This window comes from Vigna unguiculata, chromosome 7, assembly GCF_004118075.2.
Source record: "Vigna unguiculata cultivar IT97K-499-35 chromosome 7, ASM411807v1, whole genome shotgun sequence".
Lineage (NCBI taxonomy): Eukaryota > Viridiplantae > Streptophyta > Magnoliopsida > Fabales > Fabaceae > Vigna > Vigna unguiculata.
This window is the reverse complement of record NC_040285.1, coordinates 19,288,260-19,311,604: the sequence shown is the minus strand read 5'-3', so window position 1 is coordinate 19,311,604 and position 23,345 is coordinate 19,288,260. Positions and strand designations below refer to the sequence as shown.

The following is a 23,345-nucleotide window of genomic DNA, read 5'->3' as shown; positions in this document are numbered from 1 at the left end:
TTAATTATAAATACCACCATTTTTATTTTTTAAATTACAAGCTAAAAAAAGTGTATCTAAATTATTAGTTGTCTCAACTATTATACATTTTAATTTGTCAACAAATTAAATAAAGCTCATACCATCCTTATCATTCATTTTGTCATTGTCCCCAACGATTTCCCTCTACTTTTCTATTTTACGATAATCATTGTCTGGAAATTTCCCCTTTCCTTCTGTTATAATAAAAGACACTTACCCGTGTTTCATAGAGAGAGAAAGAACAACCGTTGTAAATAATTTGATTAAGCTTTTTCGCTAATTAATTATGCGTGCTTCACATATAATGACGACTTGCGTGATTTTCCTTCGCAACAAACAATCCAACGGCTCAAAACTAGAATGTGATTCGTGGCGTCATTTAGAAGGACATGTCAACGTCGTGTTCAAACAAGGACCACTTTCTTGCCTCTAATTTTTTTTTTTTCCCTAAAAAAACGTAACCGCACTCTTCCAAAATAGCCCTCTAAACTTTTGGAGTTTAGTCATTTTTTTCCTTTTTACATTTACACATTCATTTCGAAACCACATTCTTCTCTTTTCTGGTGACTCCTTTCAACTTTTTCATGAATATGTTCATTAACAGTCCTAGCTTTAAAGTTATTATTTATGCTACACAGATCTAGATAATTCTTTTACTTTCTTTCTAAAATATATTTAAGACCTAATTAAGCTAGAAATTATTTTAGGTTGAGATTGGTAGCGCTATCTTGTTGATCTTGAAAGAAAAACTGAGGCTAAACATATTTATGTTGCACGTACCAAACACTGTTCAAGATCATTGAATGTAAATGAGAAGAGTATTAAGTGATATCATAAATGAAAAGGGTTTTGAATTTGCACCATGGCGATGCCGCCGTCGAACCCGGTTCAGACCTCGACACGCACCGCACTCCGCCATAACAGTTATCGCATTTTGCCACGTAGGATTCCACGTGGCATTTCCCTCCCAGCTCATCGCAGTTTTGTCTAACTTCCCTTTAAATACTCTTCTGCTTTCTCCTCCCTTCTTTATCCTCTCCTCTCGCCGTCTCCTGCACGAAACCTATAACTTCACGCAACCACACACATACTTTCCCCAAACCTAACCTCCTCGCCGGCGACACACTAGTCGGAAAATTCAACCGCCGTACAAATGCGGAGGCTCCGGCGGTCGCTGGTAATCTTGGGATCCAATTGACATTGTCCTACCGCTTGTATGGAAACTCTAACCGTATCTGTAGCAGTACAAATACGATTGCAAACCCTAAGCAAAAGCGACTTTACTTAGCATAGTTTTCAAGTTATTCCATGCTTCGTCTCGTAAGCCCGAGGCAGATTATCGCTATATAATAATAATAATAATAATAATAATAATAATAATAGGAGGGGGAAAGGGGAGAAAATCGAAGATACTTGTTCTGATTTCAGCGTCTACAGTTTTGCCAGAACATTTAGTTTTTTTTTTTTTTTAATTTTACTTTTTCCTTTTTCTGACTTTCTTCGTCTCCAAATTTTAAAACCGAAGGCGGAGAATCGAGAAAGCTGGTTTCGCAGAACTGCAGAGGGTTCATTACTCTTTACACAGTTCTGTCTTCTCAGTTCTCAGTTCTGACTCCGACTGAAAATTAAGCTCAGGAATCGGAAATGGAAAAGACGAACAAGTGAGAGAGAGAGAGCGAGATCGTGATGCCTTTTCCGATGAAAATTCAACCAATCGATTCTCAGGTCCCTTCCGAAGGGCCTCGGCTTGAGCTGGCCAAGCCGGTTGTGAAGTCGCGCTTGAAGCGGCTCCTTGAGCGTCAATTCTCCGGCGTTCTGAGAAATTCAGCGCCAGAAAAGATCTCCGGTGGTGAGGAACTGCAAAACGGCTCCAGTGATTTCGAGCCGAGTTCGGCTTGTTTGGCGAAAATGGTGCAGAATTTCATAGAGGAGAGTCACGAGAAGCATTCCGTGTCACACCGCAACCGCTGTAACTGCTTCAATAGCAACTACGACGATAGCTCTGACGAGGAATCAAACTCGCTCGGCGGTTACGGCGACTCGAATTACTCTTCCACCGAGGCGTGCGAAACTCTCAAGGTAAACTGTTGTTCTAGCCGGTTGTGTTAGGAAATGAAAGCATTCCAGAATAATGAAACGCCATTTTTTCTGTTTTGGACAGGGTTTGGTAGCGTGCTCTAGCGTGCACGAGAGGGATTTGCTGGCGGACACTGCGAAGATAGTTGATAAGAATAAGATCTGCAAGCGTAAGGACACCTTCTGCAGAAAAATTGTCACTGACGGATTGCTAGCCCTCGGATACGATGTGTCAATTTGCAAATCTCGCTGGGAAAAATCTCCCTCTTATCCCGCGGGTACTTTCTTTTTCTAATTCTGGAATTGGTAAATTTAGATTATCAGAGTTTAATTGTGCGGAAATTAAGATTATCATAAAATTTTGTTATCCTTTGGGATTTAATTTGATTGATGTATATGATTTGGTGCAGGGGAATATGAATACATAGATGTGAGGATGGGGAAAGATAGGGTTCTAATTGATATTGACTTTAGGTCAGAATTCGAGATTGCTCGATCCACCAAGTCCTACAAGACTATTCTGCAGAACCTTCCTTACATATTCGTTGGCACATGCGATCGGTTGCAGAGCATCGTGACCATAGTGTCGGAGGCAGCAAAGCAGAGTCTGAAGAAGAAGGGAATGCACGTGCCACCATGGAGAAGAGCTGAATATGTGAAAGCCAAGTGGCTCTCCCCTTACACCCGAACCACTTCCTTCAAAGACGAGAAGAAGGAAGAACAACAGCTTTTGAAAGAAAAATTACTCACGGCTGAAGTAGAAACTTCCGGCAAAGAAAACGCCACTGTGATCGAATGGAAGCCCCCGGAGCTGAAGCCTAAAGGTTCGCATTCTGGTGTGAAGATCGTGACTGGTTTGGCAGGGGTTTTTGATGAGGATAACCCATAAAATTTTGTTTTTTTTTTTTTCGGCTTTTTCTTTTCTCTTTAATTTGCCTAAGTGAGGGTTAAAATCTTTATGACTATAACTGTAACTGTGTTTCTATCCCCTTCTGTGTTTTTTCTTACGTAAGGGATGGATTTTACTAATATCAATGAATAAAATAAAGTTAGCAGTGATACATTAAGCTGAACTTTCTCTCGTCCATGTTTCGTACTGATTCTCCATTATTTAATTTCTGAGTTTGGTGGCAAGTTGTTTGATTCTGTTAGTTTAGGCTTGAATTCTGGTTTGTTTTCTTTCCTTCAAGAAGAAAAAATGTTAGTTGATGAAGAAGTTTTTGTTGGTACAGTTTTAGGTGCCTTTACGAAGAGATAAAAATAATGGAATCATACCTTACCTTACCATGATTTAGGTTCCCAAATCCATTGTTTACGCAATGCAAGTTTGAATCCTTCAACGTCTCGGTTTAACTTAGTTGGGCTTTTCTTAGTTATATTCTGCTGCTGCCGTTTGTCAGGTTTCTTTAGTTAAAAAAGTAAAAAAATAAAAAACTATATAACTACATATATAAAGTAATGTTGCTTATGTTATAATAATATCAATTGTCCGTCAAATTTTATGCCAGTATTAATCATCTTCAAGTTCATCATAATTAGCATACATGCATAGAACCGTTTCTTTTTTGGTGGAAAAAATGCTACTTGAAATCATTTCAACATAAACAAATGTTGCACACAATCACTTTTTCATGATTAAAACCTCCTCCACTTGTTTCAGAATAGGCGTTATAACAGCTAATAGAAACGCACTTTGTATTTTTATTACTCTACAATAATATAATTTTAAAAATTAAAAAGTAGGTAATAGTCTTATACAAATAATGTTAGTAGGTAATAGCCTATTGCAAAAGTTGTTGCATTGGAGAAAAATATTATTTAAAACGGTGACACGACAAGGTATCCAGCTTATCTTGGTAGTTTAGTATGCTGTTACTTCTAAATAGAAATGTTATCAAATAAAAAAAAAAAACTGTTATTTAATAAAGAATAAATTAGCTTATAGAAAATATTTATAAATCAATATAATTTCTTTAAATAACACAATAAAAATGTGATAATATAATGTTTAATGTTATTATAAATCGATTTAACAAAAAATATAGACACAACTCTCGAGACCGTGGCTTATGATTACATTTAAATGTTATTATAATATAAGAATTTATACGGTATCAAGTATCATTACTGACTTTAATTATTTTTGTACTTTTATTTTTTATTTTTATGTATGAAGTTACACTGAAATATTAATAAATATTTTTCTCTATTTTATAGCTCGAATTGTAATCATACTTCTTGTTTGTTGCATAGTAAATGATTTTAGTCTGAGAAGACTGCAGTTCCCATTTCCCACTGCAACTTACTTATTCTTTTAGCCAAACTTTTCTTTTTCTTTTCTTTTTACTTTTAAATATTATTTTGTCGTTTTGTGCCCTCATACCATATCCAAAGAATCCACATATTGTTCCAGAATCCTACTCATCTTTTTATTCATTTATTTATTCATTATTACATATTATTTTACTACAGTTCTGTACCATTGCAGACAAATTCTGTGCTTTGTATTTTTGCCGCGTAATAATTAATCAACTTATTCCAGATCCAAAACATACTAAACTCATATCTCATAAAAAGAATAAAAAAACTCTGCATATTCAATTTTCTTTTTCTTCAAAACAATTAATAGTTGTGATATTCTGACACAAAAGTAATATATTACTATAAAATTGACAATTCACACTTTATATGTATTTGGTTGGCACTTCACATTATCCATCTCTATCTGTTTCTTTCATCATTTTTATATCACATTTTTGGAGTTTCTATTTTTTTCTTTTATTTTCAACAAAATTTCCTATGACCTATCAATGAAAATTGATATTGGTATGCTCTAACGAATACATGTGTCTCAAGTTAGAGAAAGAAAAAGAAAGAAAATAAAGAAAATAATGGAGTGGTGTGATTAAAACAAAGAGATCAAATTAGAAAATTTAAAATAAATAAATAAACATTATTTTTGGATAATTTTGTAATGTAGTGGTGTACAATTATAGAGTTTGTTGAAGGTCACTGACCCCTTTTTAAGAATCATTAATTACTTTATGAAAGAAACATCCCACCTACTCTATTTAAAACATTTAGCTCTATTTTTTTTTATTATTAATGTGGCTTTCAAATGTTAGACAATAGAAATAATCGCCCTATAACTAAATATATTCATATCAGTTCATAATTTTTGTAAATAGAAATTGGTGTCTTCAATTATAATTTCAAAAACCATGTATTTATATATATATATATATATATATATATATATATATATATATAGATATATATATCTTTACTCATTTAATATATAAAAAGCTAAAATTTTAAATATAACAAAATAACAATAAATTATTTCAACACTCTTCTATATACATAAATATTGAAAGTAAATCCAACTATTGTCATGGAAAATGTTTGGTAGTTTGTCATTTTTGTTATTTATTTAGATTATATGGGTTGTTCCACATGGAGGTGAAATTCATTATAAAACATAACTGTAAGATGATTTCTTAATTTAAAAATGACAACTAAATTAATAAAATTTCATTGTATTTGGTAACTTATAGAGATGACTCTCATAATACAATTTTATTTTTAAATTTCACAAAAATCATATTATGGCTAATAAGTAGCAGTGGAAATAAATTGATTCAGATTTTAAAAAATCCAAATCTAGTCTATATTATTGTATTTGTCTATTTTTGAAATAGTTATATTTATGGTGTACTTTAATAATTATAGATACTATAAGGTTAATTTGAATAGTTTAAGATTCTCTGGTTTAGTTGGCTGAGTATTATATTTAAATTTAAATTCAATAAGTACTTACTATTTTTATTATACAAAAGATATATAACTAAATATTCTTTTATTATTTATATTTATTAAAGTTTGCAAGCTTGTGAATATGTTTCTAAAATATTAAAAAATTAGTTAGTAACTTAAAATGTAATGAAAATTTATTTTGATTTTTATATAAATGTCTGTAAGACACAAACTGTGTTTGGTAAATGAATAATTTAGCTATTAATTTATAACTTAGTTTGACTATAAAAAATATTTGATAATTATCTTAAATAATTTATTGTAAAAGCTTCTATCTTATGAGTTGCAAATTTAATTAGTTAGTTTCTAGCTTATTTAATTGTTTTATTATTATCACTTACATTTGAAAATATTTAATGTTATTTTAAACTTTTTTACCTATTATTATCTAATTTATATTTTATAAAGAGAATTAATTATTATATTATTTTTAGTATTTGTTAAACTATTTTTAATTTTTATGTAGATAAATTTATAAAATAATCAACATTATAGATTAAAATAACTACTTATTAATTATATAATACTATACGAAAATTATATACAATGAAATTATAAAAAAATAGATTAACATTAACTTAAAATGAAAAAAAAATTATGAAAATAAATAAACTAAATTTGATTAATGTTTATTATATCAACTACTCGTTCAACAAATCCAAAGTCATAGAATTTACCGACTTTGTATTTGTTGGTCGAAAACACCCTCGTTGAGCGAATTTAGAAGGATTTTCCTCCTTGAAGTCCCAATGATACACTTGTTGGGCGAGTCATCTGGTTGTTGGATGAGTGGACATTTGTGCACTTTTCGCTTAGCAAGAGGATGGTTTCGTTGACTGTGAATAAGAGCTTGAGTAGTTGTTATATGATCAATTATGGAGGTTTTGTGATTTATGTGAATGATTACCAAGGAAATGATTGGTATATGAGATGGAAGTGAGATTTGTTGAAACTAATTCAAGGAGCATTAACAGTGATTGTAGTAGTGTATGTATTGATGTAGGGATTCAGTAGGAAGTTATCATGATTCTCTAATAACAATTCAATTCTCAAGTAGAGAAGAATGAGGCATGTGGTGAGAGGAGCAGGAAGTCCTAGTCTAAGGCCTTTACCTCGGTCAAAGATATTAACGAACTAACATTGTGTGTGGTAGAGTTTGTCTATGGCTTTGTAAAGCATTGGGTGACACCACAAGTGCACAACTTACTAGGGTTCAATCAATGTATGTGTCCGGATAATTTGGTCATATTTTAGGTCATGGTATGAAATATAATGATTGATTATGTTTGATTTAAGTAATTGTACTTTTTTATGATTAAACCTTTTTGTACATTAGCTTACCATTTTCTATGTGTTTGGTTTATCTTGTCTTGTTTTCTTTTGCAATTAGCACCTGATTGGTGTGAGCAGATAAAGAAGTTGTAGTTGGACAAAGAGAAAGAAAATGCAGTTGTCTAGATAGAGTTTTAGAACTCTGGTGTACATATATCATTTGGAAAACCTTAGTTTTTCTTAGTTTAGTTATGCAATGAACTATATTTCAATATATCATTTTGGATGATGACAATATTGTAATTACATGTTTTACTCGGTGATTGATGATTATCATGTATGGAATATTCTATTTAGGAGTTATGCTATTAAATGTGGTGTTAGAGTTTTGTTTATTAGTACCTCTTACAATTTAATTATTTCATAAAAATGGTAAAAGAGTGGCTCAATGTAAAGTAATTTAAACGGAAAACATTATAAAAAAAATAAAAAATAAATTTGATTAATTCTCATTAGATAAACTAGTTTATATGAAACAACTTGTCCAAATAAAGAAAAATATACAACTTTAAAATAAATAAATAAAAGTACTGAAATTTTAAACAAAAGTTTATTTATTTGTTTAAAAAATCTAGAACTATAGTTACTGATACTTTTTTTCTTCTAAAAGATTCATTTTATTCATATAATAAAATAATTAGTTATATTTTTTAATATCATTTAATATTATTAATTAACTTATTTGCTAATTATAATAAACATTTATAATTGATTTTTTTGTTGTAATAAAAAAGAGAATAGGTAACGAAGAATGATTTTTCAAGCATGTTTTTTATTTCGATCTCTGTGAAGAGTTCTATCAAATACCTTGATCAATTACATTTTTAGGTAAATTTAAATTTCTGTCATTTTTTGTAGAGCAAATATGTTTTCCTTATACATGCAATTTTGTTTTTTAATTGCATGTAATCTCTTTGTTTTCTTCTATTTTGTCGATGAAAGTCCATCTAGTTGTGGTTTTAAAATCATGCCTTGATCATTGGTCAGACTTTTTTGTTATGTAGCTAGAATAATTGTAAGTGAGGGAATATGAAGGGGAAGAATATCATTAGACATAATTTTTAAGGTAAGGGAAGCTATTTTTTTTTAAATTTTAATGTTTTATAGTTAAATTAAAAATTGTGATATATATGGTGTGACCAGTGGCTGTTTGTGGTGGCAGGGAGGGACCATGGCCCCCCCTAAAATTTTGATTTTTTTTTATATTTTAGGTATTTTTAAATTTTTTATATTATAGATATTAGATAATATATTATAAATTAATGATGATTAAATTAAATATTTTATTTCTTTTATAAATATAATAATTAATGTTAATAAATAATAAAATATGAAATTAAACATAATAAAAATAAAGAATAAACAGATTTATCAAAATATTTTTATTATTATTTTTCATTATGGTTTGAGCTTCTTATAAATCGTTTTCATTTCTTCTTCTCACATGTTTTCTTTTGTTTTTAAAGAGAAAAATATCTATTCTTTTGCTCTTATTTCACTTTGTTCTCTTTCATTCACGAGGAGGAAAAAAATGATGTAATTCTTTCATCTTACTTGATCGTAAAATATTAGTTTAAAAAATTATTTAATAAATCTCTTTTATATTCATTTTTATTTTATGAACAAAGAAGTAAAAGTATCTTACTGTGTGTTATTTTATAACCGGATTTTAATTGTGGTTCCATTATATGACTTGAGTTTCTCACGAATTGTTCTCATCTCTCATTCTCACCTATTTTCTTTTGTTTCTGAAGAGAAAAAGATCTACTATTTTTGCTCTCATATGTAAGTTGTTGTCTTCCATTCTCGAAAAAATAAAGGAGAAGGTAATTCTCTCTTGTATTACATGATAGTGAAATATTAGTTTAATAATTTATTTAATGAGCTTGTATATTAATTTTTTATTTTATGAACATAGAAGAAAAAATATTGTACTGTGTGTATTTATAACTGGATCTTAAGTGTGGTTTGATTATCATCGAATTTTCTTTTGGTATTTATGTCTCTCATTTTTTTATTAGATTATGAAAATTTATTTTTTAGTCTTTTTTTTAAATAGATATACAAATTCAACTCTTCCATATATTCATTTGTAGTCTTATTTCTTTTTAAGTTATCGTTATACTAAATTATGTATTTATTTTTATTATATTAATGACAATAATTAAATGTATAAATTTTGGCTCCCCCAACAATATTGGTCAAGATCCGCCACTAGGTGTGACTGCTTGTTTCTGAAAAGTTGAGAATAATTGTGAGAAGAGTGAGTTTGATGAATAATGTTAGTAGTATGGTATTTTATTAATAGAGAAGGTTATGAAGATTTGAGTAAACATGTTTGATTTGAACTCTGAAAGTATAAATATATGATGGTGGGAAATGGTTGAAATACAGAAATAAGTTGTGAAAGAAATATTGACAATATGACATTGTATAAAGGGGTTAAAGAAGAAATGACCTATAAGAAAAGTGAGGAGTTAGTGTAACCTTGATGATGTTATAGTGAAGTTATTGCTGATATTTGGCTTTTTTGTATTTGAGGGTCCCTTTTTACTCGAATTTGTAAAAAGGGGTCCCTCAATTTTATTTTTTTTTGCGAAAGTGGGTTATGTCGCTAGGAGGGAGGACGACTTTGAGGCTGAAGTCGTCCTCCATGGTAACGGTTTATTTTTTTTTTAAAAAAAACAAAGTCGTCAAGTAGGGTAACAGTTTTAGTTTGGCGCGTTATGAAGTCGTCTTTGCAAATGACGACTTCATTTTGAGTTTTTTTTTTTCACAATAAATATAATAAATAAAAATAAAAATAAACATTAATATATTTTTTAATTGATTAAAATTAAAATACAATAATTTAGTTACTAGAAAATAATAAAACAGTCATCTATGTCCTCGAGTTCCACATGTTGGTCTTCTTCTGGGTCTGTTGGGACGTGTTGGAGGTTGTTGTTGTTGTGGTTCATCATCATCTTCATCTTGATGACTTTGGACATTTTGCGGAATTTGTGGTGATTGGGAAGGCATTGGCGAAGGATAAAATGGCATTGATGATGAAGATCCTGGATAATAGGCAGATGGTGGTGTCATGGTTGTGGTGCCAAACATATGTGATGGACCAGCACCATAACTTGACTGATGCGGGAAGAAACCATATAGAGAAGGGACGTGTTGGAATGAGGTGTTTGATGGGTTGCCAAATTGAGGATGTGAATGTCCAAACATTTGACCCTGACCCATAGGCGACTGTCCGAAAAAGGGTTGGGGATGATGTATGAAATCTGGAGAAGACCCAACATGGCGAGTGTAGGGTTGTGAAACAGGCTGGGAAGGTTCTTGTGACATATCGTACTGTAAAATAAATAACATGGTTATTGTTATGAATAAGTATGTATGATAAATAGATGTACAACATTTTAGTATAAATAACCTCATCGTCGGAAGATTCTGTCGATGGAGATATATAGCGGATAGTGTGGTTTATGTACCACTGCATATACGGTGTTTCATCACGCAAATGGTTGTTTCCGCTGAAAGGTGTACCTTGAACGATCTGATTTTGTCGATCATTCCAAATTGCAATCCACTTGTGATGATGTCCTACCCAATCTTTATCGTTTCTCCCCCTCAAGTCATCCCTATGAACTTGATCCAGGTTAACCGGCTCAGGCGGAATGTTTTGTCTTAAACCAAATTGACGCATCACCCTATCCGCCTGATGGATTTCTACTGTGGCGAAGCAAATTATTAGGATTGTTGCTCTGGATACCGGAGGGGTGTCAACCACAATCAATCGACTAACTTCTTGTCGAGTGTAAGGCCTCCACAAGAACTGAAACAAAATTGTAGACATTAGTTTGAAATGTTAAAAAAAACAGCTTTGATTTACCTTAAGTATTATCTGTCTTGTACGTAGTTGATCAAATATCAACTGAAATTCAGTAACTGAAATTGAAGCTGGATTTATCCGATGCGTTACATTCATCCACCTAAAAAAATGTAGCAATTTCAAGTTAGTTAAATGACAAAAAAAAAATTAAAAGTTAGCTTTTTACCTTCTACAGACAGGGAAACCATCCCCATCAGCCACCTCCTGATCACTTAAAGGTTGAAGTTGTGGGGCTATAGTAGTAATCCTCTCCCAAGCCCAACATTGTAACAAGATCATGCATCCACCATTATTTTCTTGGCGTAGGTGAATGCCATGATCTAGGCAATGATATAGGCAAGCCAAAACTGCAGACCCCCAACTATAATTCCTGACTACATTTAAGTCAGCTAGCTTAAGTAGATACATGACATGTACCCTAGCTGCAGACGTGTATGGCATTAAAATTGTCGCAACCGAAATCGCGACGGGACGACGAACCAAAAAAATAAAATTTGTAAAAACAGAGTTTGGAGTCGCCACCATAGTTATTATAGGAAACTATGGAAAACCATAAAAAAGAGCACGGTCTGCGAAAAACCAAAATTTGGGTCCGGGAGTCGGTTACGCGTGGGGAAGGTATTAGCACCCCACAACGCCCGTCCTAAGACGGTACCTTTAATTAAATATGCAAAAGTTATGTGGTTTTTCGAAATATTTAATTTTCCCCAAAATTAGTAATAAAAGAATGTACAAAAAAAAAACTAAAATATTTTTTTGAAATTTTGGGCTCGACGAGGATTAATCCTCGCTCCTACGTATCTCCATGTGAATTGAAGAATCAGGGTTACGTAGTTCTTTATGAAAAATCTATTTGAAAAATTATTTGAAAATGATTTAATTTGTTTTATAATTTTGAAAATCTTTTTATTTAAATTTAATATTATTTTAAAATTGGTGTCATGCGATGCGAGCGGCCGGACAGACACTTGAAATAAATTCTTTTTTCTAATATTTTGTTTTTTTATTTTTTAATCATTTATAAATTTTTAATATTTTTTTGAAGCTATTTTAAAGTAGTTGTGGATGTCATTGCGACGTGAGCAACCAAATAGATATAAAAGAGTAAACAAAAAAAACTATTTTTTATTTTTAGATCATTTGTATATATTTTTTTAGAAAAAACAAAAGTCTAGAATGGGTATAATGCAACGCGAGCGGTCGGGCAGACACCAAAGAAATAGGAAAAAAACAATTTTTATGATTTAAACAAAATAATGAAAGTTAAAAAAAAAATCAAAAGAAAAAGAAACTAACAATGACGTACCTTATGCCTCTTCTTTTTTCTTGGCTCCTTTTATAATATTTTTGTGTTTTTTTCAAGAGAGATAAAGATGAGAGGTGTCTATGTGGGTGGTAATGAGAGGAAGAGAGAGGGTAGATGATATTTTTTTTCTCTACCTCCTTCAATATGTTTTTTTTTAAGAGAGATCAGAAAGGAGGTGTGTATGTGGGAGTGGTGATGGGAAAAAATTAGAGTAATGTAGAGAATTCTTTTTTTTTGGTCATGACAGAGTGCGTATTTATACTCACACCTTGCAATATCAATGCAATCCCAGTCTTAATTGTAATGAACAATATAAGGAAGGAGTTGGTCATGATAGCAACACATTATGAGAATCAAATCGTAGCAAACCAGAGCACAAAATCAATCAAGATCAATAACAAATCAGAGCACAAAATTAATCCCAATTAATAATATTGATTCTTACCAATTGAAGAGATATTGCTTCTAATTATTATTATATAATTAATTTCCCTATCAGAAACAAAGATAGAAAATATTTGAGTTATTGGGCTCATGAAAATTAATAACAAATTGGGCTCTTCATCCTTTTTTTTTCTTTTTTCTTTTTTTTTCTAAAGTTGATGTTTGAAAATCTTTTTGAAGAAAATTTTGTTCACATTTTTTTTATTTTCTAAAAAACCCTTTTTTTTTATTTTATTTTTTTCAAAAATAAATTTATTCACCCGGACGAAATTGGGTGTTGACAGCTGCCCCTCTTTACTTAGATTTTATTAGATAATTTGAAATTTTGACTTTTTCATATTATCGTAATAAAAGATAAGTAAAGATAAAAACATTAATTTCGTTCGGGTTTCAAAAGAAGACAAATTTGAAGACAAATTTGACCATACCAAGTAGAGGGTCTCAGTTTGACACACTAATTCTTTTTGTTTTTTTTTTTTTACTTTTTGAAAAAACCAAATTAGATCAAATCCGTTGAGAGGGTTTATTCAAAAGATTCGGTGACCATTACCATTTAGAGGGTCACGATTTGACAAACCATATTCTTTTTGTACTTTGACTTTTTGAAAAAGAGATTAGACCAATCCCGAGGAGAGGGTCTATATCTAAAGGATTTGATGACCATTATCATGTAGAGGGTCCCGATTCGAAAAAAAAAATGACCATTGCCTCACAGAGGGTCTTGATATAAAGAGATCGATGACCATTGCCTCGCAAAGGGCCTCGATGTGACATAAGAAATCAATTACCATTGCTTTGCAGAGGGTCTTGATATAAAGAGATCGATGGCCATTGCCTCGCAGAGGGCCTCGATGTGACATAAGAAATCAATGACCATTGCCTTGCAGAGGGTCTTGATGTATAAAAAGAGAACCTGAATTTTGCTTTTGAAGTGTCAACAAACATTGCATGTATGTCTAACATTGGTGAGACTTACACAAAAAATTATCATTGTTGACCTTTTTTTAAATGATTTTCAATGATTTTGTGGATTATGATGGATGACATGTTATGATTTTCTTTTTGAACCTATATGATGATGCATACATGGATGCGTGGATTCATGGGTGGAATTTGCTTTTTTTCATTTTCCTTTTTAATTTGAGAGCAAGGAAAACTAGGCTTAGAGGCTAGAAAAAAAAATTTGTGAGGCCAAACAAAATTGGGTTTAGGGGCCAGTGTGGAAACTGGGTTTGAGGTTAGTGTGAAATCTGGGCTTAGGAACCAGTGTGGAAGTTGGGCTTGGGGGCCAATGTGGAAACGGGCTTGGGTGTTGACTATCAAGAAATTTGAGTTGACCATGTAGTTGTTTATTCATGAAGTTGATGTACTCAATGCATATATGGATGATGGCTTGGTATGATGCATGAAATGCCTTATGTATGAATTTTCCTTTTGTATATTTTCGAAAACAAATTCGAATTGACCCCCATTTCATTGTTATTTCGAATTCATGGAATCATTCTACTTTGAATTTTTTTTACTTTTCTAAATCATTTCCTGGTCTAATCAGTTTACTAACAAACACTTTTTTAATCATTATTTTGAAATACTATTTGAATGACATGCATGAAATTGCCAAGGGCTTGAAAAGGTTTGGATGAGGTGATGAAGATTAACTAGGGAGTTGCCCCAATTTGAATTGGTCTCGGGGCACAAAATATATTTGGGCTTTCCCTAGTTATTGATGATATGAAGGAAATGATGTGGACTTCAAAACAAAATTGCCCCTAGTGTGAGAGCCTAGGATGGTTTTAGGGTGCAAAAGCGTGTTTCACTTTTCCCAAACGAGGAGGTGGAAAAATGACAAGGTCTTCATAAGTTGCCCCTAATGTGATCACAGTCTTCAATGTAAATAAATGCCCCAATTCAAAATGAATGATAAGAATATATGAATCACAAACGAAGTGACTGCCCCAGTTTGGGTTTGGGATTGATAAAGATGGACTATGTAAGGTTGGTCAAGGTTTAGGCTTAGAGCGGAGGATACTGTATGAGCAAAAATGGAATTTCATGAAGAATGAATTGAAAGGGGACAACCCAAATTTAACCAGATTGCTTGATTGACTATGTTGATTTTGGAGTTTTGAAAACATGTAAACCAAACATAAACTGCCCCAATGTTTAAAAGAAAATCTCTGAACACACTTTTTCAATTTTTTTTTTTTTATTTTTTTTAGAACAAACCTGTTAGCAAATCAAAATTTTCCTCTAAATTAAAACCTTCGAAAAATAACAACCAATCTTTGATCTATGTGGACTTTATTAGGCTTGTATTGTGGCCAAGGCTAGTGGTATGGAAGTAAATGATAGTAAAGGCCCAAACAAGTGATGTGAGGATTGTTTCAACAAGGATCTTTGAATAATGTTTCATTCAGAATTTGTTTGACTTTTTCTTGTTCACCTATTTTTTCTATATTTTGACCTTTTATTCTCATTCTTCAAACTTTTTTTTTCTATATAACCATATCATTTCTTTCTTTTTCTTTTTATTTTGATATTTTTGTATGGTGAACTACCAGTCGGATGAAACAAATGCAAACATTATGTCAACCCTTAGTGGAAGGGTGATCCTTATTTAGGGTAATTTGAAAGAAATTTTTTGGAAGGCTCAAATTGGGTAGCAAAGGATAATCACTTTTGTTTTCTTTTTTAGATAAAGAAACATGGCCACACATCATTTCAAATCATGGTTATTTTTCTCAACAAAACTTTAATTCAGAGGAAAATAATTTAGTTCATGTAACAGGATGTCCTTTGTTTTGTTTTTTTTTTTCACTTTTTTTTGTCTTATTTTTCCCTAGACTGTCCTTCAAAGTTTTTAGTCTAGCAGACTTTTCTTCACTTTTTTTGTGTTCAGAGAGTTTATGGTAATCCTTTTTAAGGTACGTGTCCCCTTTATGATAATTTTCCATGGAAAAAAAAAAACAAGGTTTATGGTGGAAGAAAGATGGAAAGAAAGATAGATTTGAGCAATTTCATGCATGCAAGATTAGATGAGTATTTCAAAAGAAATGATAATAAACAATATTTTATTTCTTTATTAAATCCACTGATTTGACCAAAGAAAGTTTTATTATTTTTTCTCATTTTTCATAAGAAAGATTCTAAGAATTTGGTGATAAAAGAAGTGGGAAACAAATTGAACTTATTGTAGTGTAAAATTTTTTATTTTTTATTTTTTAAATTTATGTTGATGCATGTTATGTGTTTGAATCTTTGGATAATGTATCATGAATGACCACAAAATGGAATGCAATATGTATTTGTTGTGTCTCACAGGGCACTTATTCACATGATATGCTAATGAAATGTATGTTTATGGCTAATAATGGTGTGATTGTGATGCATTTATTATTATATACAAGGAAAGGTGAGGGTAAAGGACGTAAATAGTCTCCCTTTAGTGTCTTTATTTAACATGGGTTTGATGCTTGAAGTTCTAAGGGAAAGTATGTGTGCTCACAAGGATAGTTCCCTAATACCTAAATATCAAGGTCACTAGAGCTATGGCCCACTTCATGACATTTCCCACGACAGTTGGTAAACAACAAGAGGTGGAAGTACCAATGAAGCAAACAACTCTAGCTGGGGTTCTCACAATGACCACTTGAGAAGTACATCCACTGTGACACTGCTACATAATCCCCTCTAATTCTAAGCAACTCAGACCCGGGTATAGGGCCCCACTCATGTAATGAATAAAATGTGTGTGTGTGAAGGGAGAACACAATGTATACCCAAACCCACACTTGGCAATTATTAAAAATACAAAAATAAAGAAGAATATACACATATAATTATTCTAAATATAAAAAAAACACATACAAAAAAAAAGAAAGAAAAAAATATAAAGAAAAACCACATCAATTTTGCACATCCAAATAAATGGTCTGACTCTCTAGCATCCCCAGTGGAGTCGCCATCTGTCGCAACCGAAATCGCGACGGGACGACGAACCAAAAAAATAAAATTTGTAAAAACAGAGTTTGGAGTCGCCACCATAGTTATTATAGGAAACTATGGAAAACCATAAAAAAGAGCACGGTCTGCGAAAAACCAAAATTTGGGTCCGGGAGTCGGTTACGCGTGGGGAAGGTATTAGCACCCCACAACGCCCGTCCTAAGACGGTACCTTTAATTAAATATGCAAAAGTTATGTGGTTTTTCGAAATATTTAATTTTCCCCAAAATTAGTAATAAAAGAATGTACAAAAAAAAAACTAAAATATTTTTTTGAAATTTTGGGCCCGACGAGGATTAATCCTCGCTCCTACGTATCTCCATGTGAATTGAAGAATCAGGGTTACGTAGTTCTTTATGAAAAATCTATTTGAAAAATTATTTGAAAATGATTTAATTTGTTTTATAATTTTGAAAATCTTTTTATTTAAATTTAATATTATTTTAAAATTGGTGTCACGCGACGCGAGCGGCCGGACAGACACTTGAAATAAATTATTTTTTCTAATATTTTGTTTTTTTATTTTTTAATCATTTATAAATTTTTAATATTTTTTTGAAGCTATTTTAAAGTAGTTGTGGATGTCATTGCGACGTGAGCAACCAAATAGATATAAAAGAGTAAACAAAAAAAACTATTTTTTATTTTTAGATCATTTGTATATATTTTTTTAGAAAAAACAAAAGTCTAGAATGGGTATAATGCAACGCGAGCGGTCGGGCAGACACCAAAGAAATAGGAAAAAAACAATTTTTATGATTTAAACAAAATAATGAAAGTTAAAAAAAAATCAAAAGAAAAAGAAACTAACAATGACGTACCTTATGCCTCTTCTTTTTTCTTGGCTCCTTTTATAATATTTTTGTGTTTTTTTTCAAGAGAGATAAAGATGAGAGGTGTCTATGTGGGTGGTAATGAGAGGAAGAGAGAGGGTAGATGATATTTTTTTTCTCTACCTCCTTCAATATGTTTTTTTTAAGAGAGATCAGAAAGGAGGTGTGTATGTGGGAGTGGTGATGGGAAAAAATTAGAGTAATGTAGAGAATTCTTTTTTTTTGGTCATGACAGAGTGCGTATTTATACTCACACCTTGCAATATCAATGCAATCCCAGTCTTAATTGTAATGAACAATATAAGGAAGGAGTTGGTCATGATAGCAACACATTATGAGAATCAAATCGTAGCAAACCAGAGCACAAAATCAATCAAGATCAATAACAAATCAGAGCACAAAATTAATCCCAATTAATAATATTGATTCTTACCAATTGAAGAGATATTGCTTCTAATTATTATTATATAATTAATTTCCCTATCAGAAACAAAGATAGAAAATATTTGAGTTATTGGGCTCATGAAAATTAATAACAAATTGGGCTCTTCATCCTTTTTTTTTCTTTTTCTTTTTTTTTTCTAAAGTTGATGTTTGAAAATCTTTTTGAAGAAAATTTTGTTCACATTTTTTTTATTTTCTAAAAAACCCTTTTTTTATTATTTTTTATTTTTCAAAAATAAATTTATTCACCCGGACGAAATTGGGTGTAGACAAAAATGCTTCCAATCAATGTGAGAATGTACGCTCTCGCATATTGAGCAATAACCTCATTGTTTGCATTCGGTGGAAGCTGTTGGAAAGTAGAGTTTAACCAAGAAACTCTAATTGAGTTCCCTCTTATCACCGTCGGTGGTGGGATGACACCTAGGTGTTCATGGAAGGTGGCGAATATGTCCTGAACCGTAGTGGGACCAATGACCACATCTCCGTCTATCGGTAGGCCAAGGAGGACGACTACATCCTCTAGTGTCACAGTAGTCTCTCCATGGGGGAAGTGAAATGTGTGAGTTTCTGATCTCCACCTTTCTAATAAAGAACTGATGAGGAAGTGGTTGACATCCATGTCCGGGATATATAAGGCGTGTCCGAATCCAGTCCGTTGAATTAAATTTATGACACGGGGATCAAGTATGTCTTGGTTGTTTAGTATCCAAACTCCAACTCTTCTCGGTCTAAGAACTCGTTCCCGTCCTTCCCATAAGTCGTGAGTGATATGTTCGTGTTGAAGCCGAAGTAGTGACATATCCCGGGATAGACGTCCATTTTGTGCCATACTAAACGTGTTTAGAAATTGAAAATAAAAATTAGAACATAATCTGAAAATTAATTGACAACAAAATATTAAAAGATAGTTGAACCTTGAAAGTAGAAGCTTAGAAATGTGTGGTGAAGTGTTGAAAACTCTCATAATGCGCGCAACCTCAAACTGCTAATCCAAGCTGAATGCACAAAGTGATGAATATGTGCAACTTGAGAGTATTTGAACCAATACTCGAAATCTCTTCACGTGATTTTCCACAATGCACTGTCCATCAAATTTTAAAAGCTGGTTGTGGCTTATGGTTGTGAGAGCATTCAATTAAAGGTGTAAAGGCTGCCACCATTTTGGACGAATGCATGCAAATTTTTAGCTGTGCATGGCATAGGGAGTAGGAGAATCTCTGCCACTCCATTAATTACACTGATTCCGTGGTGGTGGAGCAGCGCACAGTCAACAGTCAACAGCACAGTCGTCAAGCAATAATTGCACGCACGTGATGGTGTTAGGCCGAGTGAAGCCAAAGTCGTCACTCACGCGGACGACACCTCATTAAAGTTGTCAGCCACGCGGACGACAATCAATTGAAGTCGTTAGGTGACCTAACGGTTTCTCTTTAATGGCCACCAACTCCGTCCTGACATGCACCGGTTTGTGTTTAATGAAGTGGGTGGTCCGTGCTGACATGTGTTTAATGAAGTGGGTGGTTTAATTAATGAAGTCGCTTACTTTAAGAGAAAGACATTGTAATTAAAAGCGGCTTCAGCCATACTAAATGTGTTCGTGGGCAGGAAGCAGGTCTCTTAAAGTTAATATTTATAGGAAGCAGGGTAGTTAATATTTATACTCATTTCAGTATCATTTCAGGAGAGACTCGTTCACTTTGTTTTGTTCGTACCTTATTCAAATTTATACACAAATGACAGATCAGTTGAATCAATATCCAGATATTTTGTCTGATTTTAGTGAAGATGAGTTGGTTACCAACCAATATACAGTCCATACAACGGATCATAGTGGGTCATCAAGTCACACCTCACTTCAAGCTTCAAATCCAGTGACTGAAAATTCACTATGTGTTGGCATGTCTTTTGACACAAAAGAGTCCACAGTGTCATGTATCAAGCAATACCATATTGACAATGGTTATAGATTTGTTGTTGTTGAGAGCAAATCTGAAAAATTTATATGTCGATGTGTCGACTACAAAAAAGGTTGCCCGTGGCGTTTACGGGCTCCTTATAGCAAGCGAAGTTTGAATTGGGAAATTAGAAAGATTGACGGATCACACACCTGTTTGTCAACCATGCAACCTGCAGATCATGTCAACCTTGATTCCAACCAAATTGGTTCTATTGTGATGAACTCTGTAAAGGAAAATCCTTCCATACCTATCAAAAGTTTGATAGCTGAAATTAAAAATTGTTTCGGATATTCAGTATCATATGACAAAGCCTGGAATGGTAAGCAAAAAGCGCTTGCTAAGGAGTTCGGAGATTGGGAAGAGTCTTACAATAAACTTCCCAGGTGGTATCAAGCTGTACAACAAAGCAATCCCGGCACAATAATTCAATGCACTGGATCTCCTGTACAAGTAAGTGGCCAACTTGACCCTTCTTGCTATATTATGGAACGCGTATTTTGGTCTTTTGGACCATGCATCCAAGGGTTTAACTATTGCAAGCCAGTTGTCCAAGTAGATCGGACATTTATGACAGGAAGATATCAAGGGACATTGCTAACAACACTAGCTCAAGATGGGTCACGTAACATATTCCCTTTGGCCTTCGCAATAGTGGAAGGAGAAACAAAGGAGGCCTTAATATGGTTTTTTCAACTCTTAAGGGAGCATGTTACACCACAATCAAATCTCTACTTGATAACAGACAGGGGGAAAGGCATATTGGCAACCCTACAATCTGAAGAAGTACAATGGGAAGCAGATGGACTGCAATCAGTATACTGCATACATCATATTGCTTCAAATTTCAACAAAAAATTCAAGAATCACGAATTAAAGAACCAGTTAAAGAATATGGGTAATAATTTTTTTTCTTTCATTCACCACATTCAATAATTAAACTAACTAATATAATTGTATTTTTACAGCTTACGAGGTGAAACAACCCATATTGGATGCTAAATTGGCAGCTTTGAGATCCTATTCACCAGAAGTGGCATCTTGGATTGACATGATACCACTACAAAAATGGACTCAAGCCTACGATGGAGGTAGTAGATTCGGGCACATGACAACAAACCTGGCATAATGTATGAATTTTGTTTTAAAAAGAGCTCGTTAATTACCAATTTGTGTTCTAATTAAGGCAACATTTGAAAGGACCGCAACATGATTTGTTGAGATAGGGGTTAAGGCAAACTCCATGTTACGAGCAGGCCACCAATATACAGAGGAAATTAATGCTATCATTAGAAAAAATCAACAATAAGCGGGAATGTGTCAAGTTCGTCGATACTCAAGAGAAAATAATGAATTTCAAGTTCAAGAGATGTTTTCTCCACATGATCACCGCCTACCAATGTCTTTTACAGTTAGATTAAATGATTGGTGGTGTGATTGTGGTCATTTTCAAGCTCTTTGACTGCCTTGTCATCACGTAATAGTTGTTTGCTCTTTCTCGCATATAGACCTAACCTCATACATCCATCCAGTTTATAGCCTCTACAACATCAATAAAGCATATGAGATACAATTTCATCCGGTTAGGAATAAAGAATATTGGTCACCGTACACCGGACCAAATTTCATTCCAGACCCAAACATGCGCTGTAGGGTAAGGGGAAGACCACCAACTAATAGAATCCATAATGAGATGGATGAACCAAATCCAAATAGACGAAGCAAATGTTCATATTGTAGAAATGAAGGACATCATAGGGGCAACTGTCCCTATCGTCAGTAATTTTATTATGTAATTTTTATTGTGTTATTTTTATTATGTAATTTTTATTGTGTTGTTTTTATTATGTAATTTTTATTCTGTTACTTTTATTATGTAATTTTTATTTTGTTATTTTTATTACGTATCATTTAGGTTGCGCATTTAAATTATATTATTTCTGTATTTTTTAAAATTACTTTATTTTACCAATAACAAAATGAATTCCCAATAAATTAAATTAAATGTAATAACTACTCTTAAGAAAATTGTGTAAAATAAATTGAGGTTAAAAAAAAAGAAAACTGAAAATTTTTAAAAAATAAAATAAAAGTGCAACGTTAAAAAAAAACTGAAATCGGTCTTCTGCTTGACGACTTCAGTGTAGAAACCGGTCTCCCGCCTAGCGACTTCGATTTAAAAAAAGAAAAAAAAAAGGAAACCGGCCTTTGGGAGGACGACTTCTTCTTGAATGTCGTCCTCCCCCCTGACGACATGACCCAAATTTACAAAAAAGTTTTCAAAGGACCCATATTTACAAATTATTGGTCAAAATGACCCATATTTACAAAAAAGTCCTGATATTTGAAAGATGGAATATATTTGACATGGTATAGTGATTCTTATAGAATTGATGAATTAGTTAGAGACATGCTTAAACTGATAATCCTTATGCTTATGGTGTGTAAAGAGTAGAAATGGGAGAATTAATGCATTGAATAATGTAGTAGTGAGTGTGACACAGTGTTTATAATTTTTAAGAAAGTAGTAAGTTTATGTAATCTTTACGTGATTTTTTTTTTATTTGAAATGGTTTATGTTACTAAATAGTTTATTTGTATGCCACAAATTATGTTTATAATTATGTTGAGTTATACTTGATATTGTATAAGTAATTGTGAAGATTTGGTGTGTTTGGATTGTCAAATTAGTTATTTCCAAGGGAAAACGTTAATGTATGGTGAGTCAAAGTGTATTAAAGGGGATTTTTTATGTTATATTATCCTGACTCTACTAGTGTCTAAGTCACATGAGGAAGACAAGTAGGTGGTGAGAGTCGAAGGAGACTTCACTTGACAGACATTATGATATGAGAAAGGATCATAATATTTATAGAGCTAGTGGAGTTAAACCTTTTAGTACTGGGTGAAATATATGAGTTACATGTGATCAAAAGTTGTAAAGAAGGAAGCGAAGTGAGACAATATGATAGATTCAAAGTCTTATGAATCCATTCAATACACTAGTTTCTACTAGACTGAGTCTAGATATTACTCTTTAGTTTGATGTTTGGCTGATTTTTATTTTATATATCTCAGGATTTATTTTGATAATTTTTTTGTGTGAAAATTATAGAATTTTCAAATTGAATTTTATTTCTACGATAATTAATTTACTCTTGCAATTTTGTGTATTTTAAATATGAAAGTAGATATAGGAGCTGATCGCAATAATAACAACATATACATG

At 32.4% G+C, this 23,345-nt stretch overlaps 3 protein-coding genes across 4 annotated transcripts; 2 read left to right on the top strand and 1 right to left on the bottom strand.

Annotated features, from left to right (window-relative positions):
• Positions 1–605: 605 nt before the first annotated feature.
• LOC114192725 lies at positions 606–3,184 on the top strand. Of its 2 annotated transcripts, none has more exons than XM_028082520.1 (4): positions 606–1,235; positions 1,547–2,100; positions 2,183–2,375; positions 2,508–3,184. In XM_028082520.1, exons 2-4 carry the CDS (start codon positions 1,708–1,710, stop codon positions 2,984–2,986), a joined length of 1,065 nt encoding a protein of 354 aa, XP_027938321.1. In that variant the 5' UTR covers positions 606–1,235; positions 1,547–1,707; the 3' UTR covers positions 2,987–3,184. The 2 variants fall into 2 exon arrangements, with proteins under 2 accessions (XP_027938321.1, XP_027938322.1); XM_028082521.1 differs by having other exon boundaries at positions 1,048–1,198.
• A 15,215-nt stretch (positions 3,185–18,399) lies between these two features.
• Positions 18,400–18,960, bottom strand: LOC114191266 (protein MAIN-LIKE 2-like). The gene has a single exon (XM_028080437.1). It carries the CDS (start codon positions 18,958–18,960, stop codon positions 18,400–18,402), a length of 561 nt encoding a protein of 186 aa, XP_027936238.1.
• Positions 18,961–19,894: 934 nt separating this feature from the next.
• Positions 19,895–21,245, top strand: LOC114191265. Its single transcript, XM_028080436.1, has 2 exons — positions 19,895–21,014; positions 21,085–21,245. The coding sequence occupies exons 1-2, from the start codon at positions 19,895–19,897 to the stop codon at positions 21,243–21,245; spliced, it is 1,281 nt and encodes a 426-aa protein (XP_027936237.1).
• Positions 21,246–23,345: the final 2,100 nt, after the last annotated feature.